We start from the raw sequence: 12,816 nt of genomic DNA, 5'->3' as shown, positions 1-12,816 counted from the left end.
TTAATACCATAAATAATAACATGTTAGACTTTTACTCCAGGAGTATGTAATGAGTTTGGAAATTCTAGAGAAATGCTTAAATAATGCATTACAAGTTAACTACTGTAAAACTATTAGATTTTAGACGACTAAAATATAACTAAAACAATTCAGACAACTAAAATACGACTAACATGGCAACAGATTATGACTAAAACGAAATCGAAATTTGATATCAAAATTAACACTGTTAGCCCCAGAACTATGAAGGCACCATCAAATGGAAGGTAACGTAGCCACAGTTTAAGACAATCTAGCAACTTCTGATGGAGCCCCACTGTTCCATGGAAACCTGTATAACCCCTTTCAGCCCACCACTGGCATCCCTTTAATAGGGCTTGAACGCCCAGGGGAAAACGGGGATTGGTACTGGTGCAGGAAGTCTCGGTAATCATGTGACCACTGTCACATGATTGGGAGATAGTCACGCCGGCTATTAATCTTTAGTGGTGACCAAGAGCTGTCTTTAAAAGCCCAATCTCAGTGCTCAGCACAGAAACATCAGTTTCCCAGTGATGCATATATGCATGTGAGCATTAAAGCCCACCCTTATGCCATTGCACCTATGTGTTACGTGGGCAGCAACAGGTTAAGAATGGCTGCTATAGACACACAATCTTTGATTATCAGGGCAACATACCGCTGCTACAATCACTTTGGTATAGAACTTGTTTAATCTTAGTGGTTCTAACTTGACTAACAATATTGTGACAATATGTAAATAAGCTTTAAAAGAATATATGTTGTACGTGCCCGTCCCAAAAAAACAACAATGCTCTGCGCTTAGTACAATATTTCTAACGGTGTGTGTATAGAACATATGATTAGATGATTAGTAGCAGCTGCTTAGATAACAGATAATGCATATAGGCAATAATGAATAAATTAAATAAATATATAAAGATATAAATATATAAAGAGTCTCTTCAGTACTGCAGCAGCGCTGTGCGCCCCAAAATAGGGTCTCCTTCTCAATCAGATTCAGAAAGTTCAAAAAACGGAACCGACAGCAAGATTCCCACTAATAAATATTAAAGCTGTATTCTGTGAGGGTAGTATTCCTTTCACCAAGCGATACACCACGTGCTGGGGGTCCCCAATGAAAAACACACTCACCAGAAATCAAATCAGTAAAAGCCTTGGTTAATAGTGGTAAATCTGCATCAATTTCCAAAGCGACCACCAGATGTCAGTATTACTCTCGGTAGTTCCAATAGGATATGTGGAAGAAACAAAATGCCCACATAGTGTGATACTGCTAAAACATTTTATTAAACCATCCAAACATTCCCTTAAAAACATGCGTACCAAAAATTATAGATAATGAGCTAAGATATCAAAGTGCAATGTGCCTTTTTGCGTCCTCCATTGGTGAAAACTTGTCAGGAGCGCTCCCTGTGTATAACTACAGTCACGCGCTTCCTGATTCCTCAGTCGATGGAGCGCATGCGTCACTTCCGGTGCGTCACGTCCCTGACGTTTCGTCACTTCCTGGACTTCTTCTGAGGGTCTTTATATATTTATATCTTTATATATTTATATATTTATTTAATTTATTCATTATTGCCTATATGCATGTAAATAAGCTTATATTAGATGACTATTTCTACTGATATCGGGAAACCCTACAAAGAAAACCCACCTCTAGGCACGGGTCTATTAGTAAGCATTTTTTATAGCTTCAGTGGATGTTTGAGGGCCTCAAAAGTTGCATTGAACACCCGTGATTATATGTGTAATTGTCTTTCTATCTTTTTGCTCCTCAGGCTCCCAAGGAAACTCTGGCCAAAGCGGTGCTCGCAGAGCTTCCTCAACAAGTAGTGGATTACTTCAAGAACCACAACCTGCCACCCACCAAGGCTGAGGGTGTATAACTTTCTGGACCTTCAGCCCATATGGCAGGAAGCCTGTGAATTAAACTTGTTACATTATAAAACCAGCAATCTGTCTCAGCATTGTAAAAATGTCTTTGGCGGTGGTCAGATATGGACACCTTCTCTGTAGTATTAAAGCCATTGTATTCTTTTTTTTTTAATCCTATTTTAATGCCAGAGGTCACTGTGACGATCTGAGACTTCACAAAACTTTGGCAAGGATTGCTGCTATAATTACCATGGTGTTCTGTGGCTCTCCAGGTATTCTTGTCTTCAGGATGGCCTTTCCCAGGAGAATTCTAGTTGTGTTTTACATTTGTGGCAGGCATCTTACATCAGTCAAGGCCTCTTCTAGTGCTTTATGTTTTGTTCTTTTGCTTCGGATTTACCCCTAATGCAGTCTATCTATTCAGCTCAATAGAAACACATTTCAAAGGATGGGATGTTTTTAGCTTTGTCTGTGAGGAAAGGCTCATTCACATTTGTGCTCTTAACCATTTGTTTTATTGCATTTAGAAAACATTTTTTAGCACACAAAACGAACGAGGCCTCGGAGTTTTGGTTTATTAAAAAGGGCAGGAAAGTTCAGTCTTGTTGTCTGTAGCAGCCATTGTGATCGTGCCATGTTTCTAGTGCCGTATTGGGAATGAAAGAGACATGCTGTTAGGGTCTGAACTGTTAGGATCCCTTCACATGAGTGTCATCAGTTTAGTCATGTTTTTTTTGCAAAAAAACTGATGAATACAAATTCAGGTTACATCAGTTTGCATATCAGTCTTCAGTTCAGTTTACATTCATTTGCACTTCAGTTTAGTTCAGCTCTTTTCAGTTTGCAGTTCAGTTTACATTTGTTTTTGTATCCATTCTTTTTTTAGTTGTTACAAAAACTAAGAAGAGATAACAAAAGTATAAATAAAAATGGACATCAAGGCCCCTTTCACATGGGCAGTTTTTTAGGTGGACCTGATTGGATGGTCTAGTCACCACTATGAACAGTTGGGTGTAAAAGCACTTGAAGAACAAACAAAATTCCCAGTGCCACCCTTCTCTTTGTGAATGCCAATAGTCCAAAGGCATTGGCCATAAACTGTTATGGTACTGTCCAGGAAATTAGATGACTAAAAATAGCCTGGAAGGGTTAAAAACAGGTGACTAATTCCAAGAGAGATGCAGGGCTGCTTGTGTCCAAAAGGGCTGGAAAACCCATGCTACGAGAGAAGAGGAAGAGGTGAGAGAAGTGCAAAGCAAACTCTTGGTGTAGTACAGTTTTAATATTGAATAAATAAAATGTATAAAACAGTGGCACTCACAAAGGTGTAAACAGTGCAAGTGTGAGACTGGAGAAGGCTCAGTTTAAGAGCGTCCTGCCCACGGAGGGGCTGTCAGTCCATGCCGCTTCCAGTAGAGGAAGATGTCGGAGGACACCTCTCCGTGGGCAGGATGCTCTTGCACTGACCCTTCTCTGGTCTCACACTTACTTAAAACTGTACTACACCAAGAGTTTGCTGGGCACGTCTCTCCTCTCTCCCTTGTTCGTTGCCACCAGCTTACCTCCGATTCTATACGGTCTGCTAAAAAAAAAATGGAAGGGGATCTGTCCTCCTCCATCAAGGTGAATCAGATTAAAGGGTAGCCACGTGAAAAACAGAGTTTGCCCCATGTGTAAGGGACCTAATTGAATGGACCTACAAGGATGGCATCTTTTTTACATCCGTTCAGATCCATCTAAACAGAAAAGGATACAGCCTTACAAAAAAGACAGACTTGAATGGATACAGATGTAGGCACATGTAATCACGTGATTATTCATTTACATCCTCCCACCCATGGACCTCCCACCATAGACAGGTGTAAAAAAGATTACCGTTTATTTTCTTTAGAATGCAACCAAAGCCTATGTAGAAAAGCCTGTCCCCTGTCAACATGCTGTAGAGCAGGACTCTGTAGAGAGGTCCAACACAGTCAGAGCTAGAGCTCTTCAGTTAGCAGGCAGCATGAGCTTTGCTGATTGTAGTTCTCTAACTCAGCAGGGGTGCATATCTGCTTATATAGGGGGACGGTTTGACTCAACATGTATCAGTTATTTAGTGCTGCCTCATCAGGAGTGTTATTGGTGGTAAAATCTGAGATGAAAAAAATATATAATAGATTATATATGTACAGAATATAACTTTGTGTCCGTATTTAGCTTTCATTGTGTGGCTTGCCACAAGACTTGTATGTATACAATGGCTGTCTGTTCAATAACACCAACACTTTTGGCAAGGCCAGAAACCTGCAAGAAGAAGGTGGACACAGGGGTACCCAAGGGGCAGGGGGCACACCTCAGGTGAAACTATAATGGCACCTATAATAATGAATGAATGAATGAATTACATTGCTAATGACTAGAAGCAATAGAGGCTACAAATTCAAAATCATAATATTTTAAGGAATGAAAGACCATAATATTACCTAACAATCGTGGTGACTTGTCCATAGCAGATTTGTCAAAACCACATAGGACAACACTCAGGCCCCTTTCACACTGGGGCGCTTTGCAGGCGATACAGTGCTAAAAATAGTGCCTGCAAAGCGCCCTGGAACAGCCGCTGCTGTGTCTCCAATGTGAAAGCCCGAGGGCTTTCACACTGGAGCGGTGCGCTTGCAGGATGGTCAAAAAAGTCCTGCAAGCTGCATCTTTAGAGCGCTGCAGGAGTGGTGTATTTACCGCTCCTAAAGTGCCCCTTCCCATTGAAAACAATGGGGCAGTGCTGCAAACCCGCCAGCAAAGCGCCACTTCGGCGGCGCTTTGTGGGTGGTTTTAACCCTTTTTCGGTTAAAACCGCCCCGCTAGCGGCCGAATAGCACCACTAGAACAACAGTAGAGTGCCGCTAAATATAGCGCCGCTTTACCGCCAACACCTGCGACACTCCAGTGTGAAAGTAGCCTCAGATATCCTGAAAAGTTCCTTCTGTTTTATGATCAGCATGGGGCATGTAGGAGCTCTGCAGAGAGACCTCTTCTTTCATATGGTGAGCAAGTGTCCTTTACAGATAGCTGGCAGGGGGACAGGCTTTTCTACTCAGGCTTCTATTTAAAGTCTTTTAAAGCCTTTTATTACCCATTGTTTTGATAAACCTGCAAATATTTTAGATTATTGAAACAGAACATTTAATTGAACTTTAAAGCACTTTAAGCCACAAACCCTTCTTTTTAGGCCTAAGTATTGTGATATGTTTTTACAATAAAAGCCAATCCGTCTCAAGAATGCAGTCCATAGAATAAAAATACTGTGATAAAGATCAATAAACTAAATATTATAGATATAGCTATGAGATATAAAGAAATACAGATATACTGTATATGCATTTATTACTTTTTTGAAATATGATTTTATATATATTTTTTTTTATACAGTGCCATTTATATCATTTTTGGAGAGATTGATGACGGTACAACCATATCACCGTACACATGAGCTAGCAGTCCTACAGGATACATATATAAGAGAACACTTATGGTTACTTTTGGAGCAGATAAAACAAAGGATTTATTTGTCCAACACTATAACATGACTGTACTGAGAATTTGAATTCTGTCTGTTCTACAGAAGCTGGTCTCACGACTGGCTTTTGTGTAATGGACATGCTGGAAAACCAGAATCTGATCCGCATCTGATCAGCGCTCACAGCCAATGGCTGCAAGCTCTGATCAGTGTGTTCTGGTGGGGGCAGGGCAGTCCATCTGTCAGAATACAATAGCATATCACGGTAGATCACCGCACTAACATTGCTTATGCTAATACGGCGATCTCTCTTTTTTTTTTTCGTTCAGCCTTCTGGGTAGAACAAAAAAAAAACTTCTCGTGTGTACCTGGCTTTCAGGGTCCCAATCTGTAGCTGCTAGCAAAGGACAGGCTTTTCTGTTCGGGTTGCGGCTGCTATAGAAAAAAAAAATAACTGTAATGTTCAGTTTACACCACAGAAACAGTGCGGATGCTTTTTTGACGTGTTTTTGATGCGTTTTCAGTGTATTTTTGATGCGTTCCAGTGCATTTTTTCCCGTTTTTTCATCTTAAATAGGCACATGTACGTTCTGGTGCATTTTTGATGCGTTTTGGTGCATTTTTGATGCATTTTACAGCGTTCCATTGCAAGAAAAATGCAGCAGGTTCTACTTTTGTTTCTGGAACGCACTGGAACTGACCACATGGTTATAAACTATGCCATTGGAAACCATATAACCTACTTTCCATGCGTTTTTGATGCAGAAAAAAAAACGCACTGGGCTGCATGTGGTGTGAACTGGCCCTTATACACACGATCGGAAATTTGGCCGCAAAAGACCGATGAGAGTTTTTTCGTCGGAAAATGCGACCGTGTGTGTGCTCCATCGGACTTTTGCTGGCGGAATTCCAGGCAGCAAAAGATTGAGTGCATGTTCTCAATTTTTCGGTTGGGAAAAGTTCCTATCTGAAAAATGCGATCGTTTGTGGCAATTCCGACACGCAAAATCCCTACGCATGCTCGGAAACAATTCGACGCATGCTCGGAAGCATTGAACTTAATTTTCTCGGGCTCGTCGTAGTGTTGTACGTCACCGCGTTCTCGACGGTTGTAACTTTTGCGTGACCGTGTGTATGCAAGGCAAGCTTGAGCAGAATCCCGTCGGAAAAGTCGTCATATCTTTTTCCGACGAGAAATCCGCTTGTGTGTACGCGGCATTAGACTAGTTTTGATGCACCTGGAATTTATAAAGCTGGTTTAACTGAAAGTTCAATAGGATTTTAAAGCTAAAGTGTAATGTATGCATGCTGCCTTCCTTTATTGTCCCCCTTGCCTCTGATCAATACGCAGTTATTTTGATTAAAACAATGACATTTCAAGAAATACATCTTTTGCAACCTAGTGGTATCATCACCATGTGGCAGGGGGAGAGGCCAGCAGACTCTTGTAAACATTACAGCACCCTGCCTTGGTGTTATATGTAAGAACACATCCCTGATATTCATTCAGACATGCATACTCCTTCCTGCTGACCAATGAGTGCTGCAGACGTTAGCTGTGCAATCTGCTGATCATTTGCTTAAGCAAGCATGGATGCCAGGCATGTGTTCTTTCATATAATACTCAGGAACAGACTTAATTATGTCAGAGAAAGCTAAAAAGTTATAAGAGATAGGCAAAATTGAAGTAATTCAGACAAGAAATGAAGGTAGACTCAAGACAGCTGCTGCAGCTTTAAAGGGTTGAATTGTTTAGATGCAAGTTTGCAGGAATGTGCAACACAGAAGAGGACTTGCTACCAGTGTGGGAAAGAAAATGTAGGGCTGGAGTTCAGCTTTAAAGTGGATGTAAATCCAATGTCATCCTTTCTAAACTACTGCCATAGGGGTTATCTATAAGGATATACATGTCTCCTGCATGTATCTTTACCTGTCAAATGTCTCCCCTCTGTCTGTTATGAGACCCGAAAAACTGCAGATTCTGTGGGCGGGTCTGTTGTCTGGAGCTCGGTGGGTGGAGTCGTGATGTCAGTAGACTCCCCGCCCACCTCTACACTCCCCTTGTTAATATGAATTTTCTCCTGTGTATTTCTTACACTGAACTTCTGCTATGATCTCTAACATCCAGTGAAAAGACAGGAAAGTAACCACATGACTTCAGCATGCCAAATCATGCTGAGGTGTGGAACAGCCAATCCTTGCAGAGCTGCTGAAGAAAAGAGTGGGGGAGGGAATGAAAAAATAATGCATGTCTTAGGCTAGTGCACGAGATATGTAAATCACCTGTCACTCACAGCAAGGGGGAGGATTTGACAAAGTTTTTCTCAGTTTGTGAAGTTTTATCTCACTGAACAATAAAAGAGGATTGCTCAGAGATGGATTAACTCTTTGTGGCAAGACTGGGCTCAAATGATAGGAAATCTTATACTCTACATTATGACATCAAAAAAAATTTGGGTTTACATCCAGTTTAACTGTAGGAAACATGACATGCACATAATAAGATGAACATAGTAGAGAGCAACAGGCGTAATAAAATAGTCCTTTTAATATTGTAAATACGAATATCAATGGTCCTGCTCACAGGCGTGCTACATTTATAATAGGTGATATTTACATATTAAACTTACATATTTGTACATACATGTAGGTACATTTTGTGTCATTAGTGGATGGATGTGGAATAGAGCTGATAACTGAGTGGAAGATCTTCTCTCTGGTTACATGGCGGTGTAATGGCCATGTTCTGCATTGGTATGGTAACATGTCGTATGTTAACTAATGTCCCGGACATGTGTATGTACAGGCACTAAACACCTACTTACAGATAATGTTTTACTGTTTGTATAGAATTTTTTTTATTATAATAACAAATAAATATATAAAACTGATCAGAGGTATCAGAGAAGTTATTCATGATAAAGGTAGTAAAGTGCAGGGAAATGTTTTACTATATAAATATTATTTCCTAAGGATTTCCACATACTACAAATACCACTGTTGCCTAGTTTGGCTGATCACATAAGACATAAAATAAAACTTGGGTATACATGCATAGTTTTTTTTTTTTTTTGGTCCCATGCTACGCTATTGTATTCTGACAGCATGGTTACACCCTGTCAGAATACACAGTGCTACAGCCACTGGCTGCAAGCACTGATGGAATGTTGGCTTTCCAGCACGACCATTTGACAGAAGACGGTGCTATTAATCAGACAACAGTGCACACGTACTGAAATTTCCATACATGTACACTAAGCTTAAGGCTACCTAGCAAAGATTGGGAAGAACTTCAGGCAAACCTCAACTTTAAAGAACAGGTGCAATACTATAAAAATAAAAAAAAATAAAAAAACATAAAATACATTTCTTTTAAAAGGATGTATCTTTTTGATTCAAAAGTTTTTCTTTTAGGCTGCATTTACACCCAAGCGTTTTCAGCTCATAAAACACTTACAGTGGTGTCTCCAGCTTTCATATTTAGGGGGGGGGCACATGGGTGGACAGGGACAAAAGTAGGGGGGCAACTATAAAATGTATGTGTGTATGTATATATATATATATATATATATATATATATATATATATACTGGGGCCCTTTACTACGACCCCACAACGGCCCTTTCACATGTTCTGCAGTGAGCTCCCTTCCTACTGTATTGGGGTCCCCCAGGGTGGCAGAAAACAAGAGATATATGTCACCAGCGTACCAAGAAAATATAAGGGTCCAAAGCAGTGGGAGAACTATCAGGGTTGCAAAGGTTGTCTTGCCTCCGAGCCCTGGTGTTCTGCCACTGTGGGGTTTCCCAGCCTCCTCTTGCTGTCCTGCCCCTGTTATTGACTGCTCTGGTCTGGCATCTCTTGGAATTTACAGGCTGGTTCTCCTGTCCTAAGGATGGGAGAAATCAGTCTGTTTTTTCAGTAACTGAGAGTCCTGGTGAAGTCCTTCCTGCAACTCGCTCTTCTCCCTGCCAATGAGGATGCAGGGGAAGGAGCAGATCGGGCGGCCGTGGTTGTGTGAGCGCTCGCATTATGCAGTGTCAGCAAGCAGAGGGAGGGGGGAGGAATCACCCGCAGGAGCTGACTGGGGACTCTCTCCCTCTTAGACATTGATTTTTTGTAAAAAAAAAAAAAATTTTTTTAATTGGGGGGGGGGGGGGGCACATGGTGGGGCACAGTATAATGTTGGGGGGGGGTCAGGGCCCCCTCTGGCCCCCCCTTGGGATGCCATTGAACGCTTATAATAGCCCGAAAAAAACACCCAGCAAGCAAAATACCATTCATTTCAATGGCACCTGTTCGGATCTGAGCGTTTTGTCACCTGCAGCAAAATGCCTGAAAAACGCCTTAAGCTCAAAATAGAATCACAGGCGTTTTTCTGCCTTTTACACTGGTGACCTGAACCAAATCGTGGCAAAGTTGTGGTGAAAATGCGCAACTTTGAAACGCTTAGGTGTGAATGCAGCATCATATATTATCTTTGCTGATTTTTTTTTTTTTTTTATGTTCGCTTTTATGTTAGAGAATTGTTAAATATTATTCTCAAATGTTTTGTTCTTTGTATATTTTCTTTGTTTTTCGCATATTTTTTATTCTAAGGAATAATATATAACTATTCTCTAATGTTTTGTTCTTTCTATTTTTTTATTTGTTCTTTGTGTATTTTTTATGTTTGTTGCATATTTTTTATGTTCAGTCTATACATTTTTTTTCTGTATTTTTTTCAAATATTATTGTTAAGGTATCAATTACATTTTTACTTTTGTAGGTAGATATTAAATATTGGATAGGAATGTTTAATATTTATGATCTCTAGACTCATTTTCACATTTACCAGGCTAATTTGAACTGCTTTACAAAAAAAGGAGCTGGAAATTGTGAACAATAAACACATAGCTGAAAGAGTGAAAGGGGTGACAATCCCTTTCCCATCTCTTCTGGCTCTGTACAGCTCCATACAGAGTTTCAGTTAGAGAGGGACAGTCTGAAAGCAATCTGCTTCTGTTGTGTTCTTTCTTTATAAATCCATAATGTGTTTGGTAAACATTGTATTCAATGTTTATGTGTAAAATAAAGATTTCATGTAAATACTAAAAATATATGAACATACACTATATTACCAAAAGTATTGGGACACCTGCACACACATGAACTTTAACCTCCCTGTGGCTCTGGGTTAAATTTCAGTACCATTAGCGGTAACCTCGAGCCACAGTCTGGATTGCATTTCAGGATTTTACTTACCTTGTCCCCAGGATCCTGCGATGTCCCCCCCTGCTGTGTCTGTGGGCTGTGTCCTCCGCCTGATGCTCTGTTGCCAGGCTCCGTTCCCTACGAGCGTTGCAACATTTGAGGGGGATGGCAAACGGTATTAACATACCCCCTCCTTGGTAGGTCGGGTCTGGAGCACTTAACCCATCTATGGTGGGCAGCTTCTCCCAGGCTTCACTGGTGGCTTCCCCTGCACTCCACAGGCATTGCAGCGGCTTCCATTTCCTCCCTCCTCCTCAGCGGCCAATTGGGACTCTTCTCTTTTCGGCCAATGGGAAAACGGGTTTCAGACCAGCTTCAGGTTGGCCAGATTGGGATCAGTGTATCAAAAGTGAATATTCATTCGCTGTTGTAACACCTGGGTGGGCTTGTAGCGCGATGCTCTGCGCCATGAGCCCACCCTATTTTGAAGCCTAATAGAGCCTCTGGCTCTAATCAGGTGCTTAAAAAAACACCCCCGCCGCTGTAATTCATGCGCCCGGCATCCTGAAAGGGGCTGGACGCATTAATAGGGGGTGACGGCCATGGATAGATGGGGCCGTAGATAGAGGGACGGCGCCCGGGTGACCCTAATGGACGGGCCTAGCAAATCAAATCTGGCTGCTGGAATCCACCAGGGAAAAATGACAGCTTACATAATACGATAGTGTTATTCTTCCACCATCTTCAGTCCTATATTACCTGTCCTGGAGTTCTCACATGAAGATTCATCAGGCTAAGGAAGGTTCCATCAGTAGTGTGAATCTATCCAGTCCACCCTAGCTTCATATGGATATCTGGCCATTTAAACATGCCTTCCTCTGTGTCTGCAGGTCATGTCTTTATCAAAACTTGATGATGCAGACCTGCAACTGGATTCCTCCCATCCATAGGTATTATTCAGAACGCAGAATGAGAACATAGCGGGATAAAAAAAGATATACAAAAATGTTTTTTAAGTTTTTTTTTTTTTTTTTTTTTTTGTAGTATTATGCCTGATCTTTCATCCCGAGGTTGCCTGGAGTCCCATACTGAAACAATATCAAGCATATCCATTGTGAATGTGACTAGTACCGCTTTTACAGAAAGCAATGGCTTCATGTACACAGGACGTTTTCACAACCTCTCCTGAACGATTTAACTTGACAGATAGTAGCCCATGTTTAAAACGCCCATTTTGCCGCGTTTACATGTTGCGTTTAGCTGCTTTTTATTTTTTTATTTTTTGTAGTACTATGCCTGATCTTTCATCCCGAGGTTGCCTGGAGTCCCATACTGACAAGCATATCCATTGTGAATGTGACTAGTACCACTTTTACAGAAAGCTATTTTCATGCCTTGCTGGCTCTTTATAACAATGAGCGATTCCATTGCAGGAGTCATTTTTGCTCTTACTGTATGCAGCACTGTGCCACAAAACCGAAAGAACAGACAAGGCAAGCTGATCTGAGATTGTAAACCTGTTGTAAATCTGTATTATCTAGCTGTGTTATTAGTTTCCTGTGTATGATTAGAAGCTTCATCAACAATGTGTTATAATGGCTGTTTTTATTTTTATGAATGGTGTCACCGCTCAGGATTTGTGGCAGATTAAATACACAGTTTTAACTTTGTGATTTTATGTGAAAATGTGTGTCAGTATAATGCCAGCAGTAAATAAGGAGCCGAAGAGCTTTGACAGATCAAGTTTTTTTTTTTTGGGCTCTGAATGAGAGATAAACGGGTGATGACGTCTTTATGTCATCAGGTTATAGAGATTGACTGCTGCCCTCTGCAGCCTCCTCCGTCTCTCCCCTGTAATTGGACTACTATGTAACCCTTCTGGCAGGTTACATTCACACTGGCGGTTATATACAGACAGCGGATTACTGCAACAGGAAAAACAGGTACATGTGAACAGCTGCAGCAGCCAAGAAGCCTATACAGCTGACAGCGGCCACATCTGTCCACAGCTGTTTGCATGGAGTGATTAGCTGTGGTTAGGAACAGATGATCTGCCCTGGGTGCAATTGTTCTGCATACAGGGTGGATCATCTGTCCCTAACGACTGGTAAGTGCTCCATGTGTGAACATAGCCTTAAAGCGGAAGCTCCCCTTATCAGTCTCCTCCCCCTTCCGGCACCGCACTTGGCACCTTTCGAGGAAGAGGGGGGGCGGGTACCTGT

General features: G+C 41.3%; 1 protein-coding gene across 2 annotated transcripts in view; it reads left to right on the top strand.

The window, feature by feature from the left end:
* CPNE2 (copine 2) overlaps positions 1–9,047 on the top strand; it is a 180,902-nt gene extending 171,855 nt beyond the window's left edge. For both annotated transcript variants that reach the window (XM_073605522.1, XM_073605524.1), the window contains exon 16: positions 1,806–9,047. In XM_073605522.1, coding sequence (XP_073461623.1) covers positions 1,806–1,913 — 108 coding nt within the window. In that variant the 3' untranslated portion in view covers positions 1,914–9,047. The remainder of the gene's footprint in view (positions 1–1,805) is intronic.
* Positions 9,048–12,816: the final 3,769 nt, after the last annotated feature.

This window comes from Aquarana catesbeiana, linkage group LG11 (genome assembly GCF_042186555.1).
Source record: "Aquarana catesbeiana isolate 2022-GZ linkage group LG11, ASM4218655v1, whole genome shotgun sequence".
In the NCBI taxonomy this organism is placed as follows: Eukaryota; Metazoa; Chordata; class Amphibia; order Anura; family Ranidae; genus Aquarana; species Aquarana catesbeiana.
The sequence above is the reverse complement of the archived record's forward strand: the minus strand, read 5'-3'. Positions and strand labels throughout refer to the sequence as shown.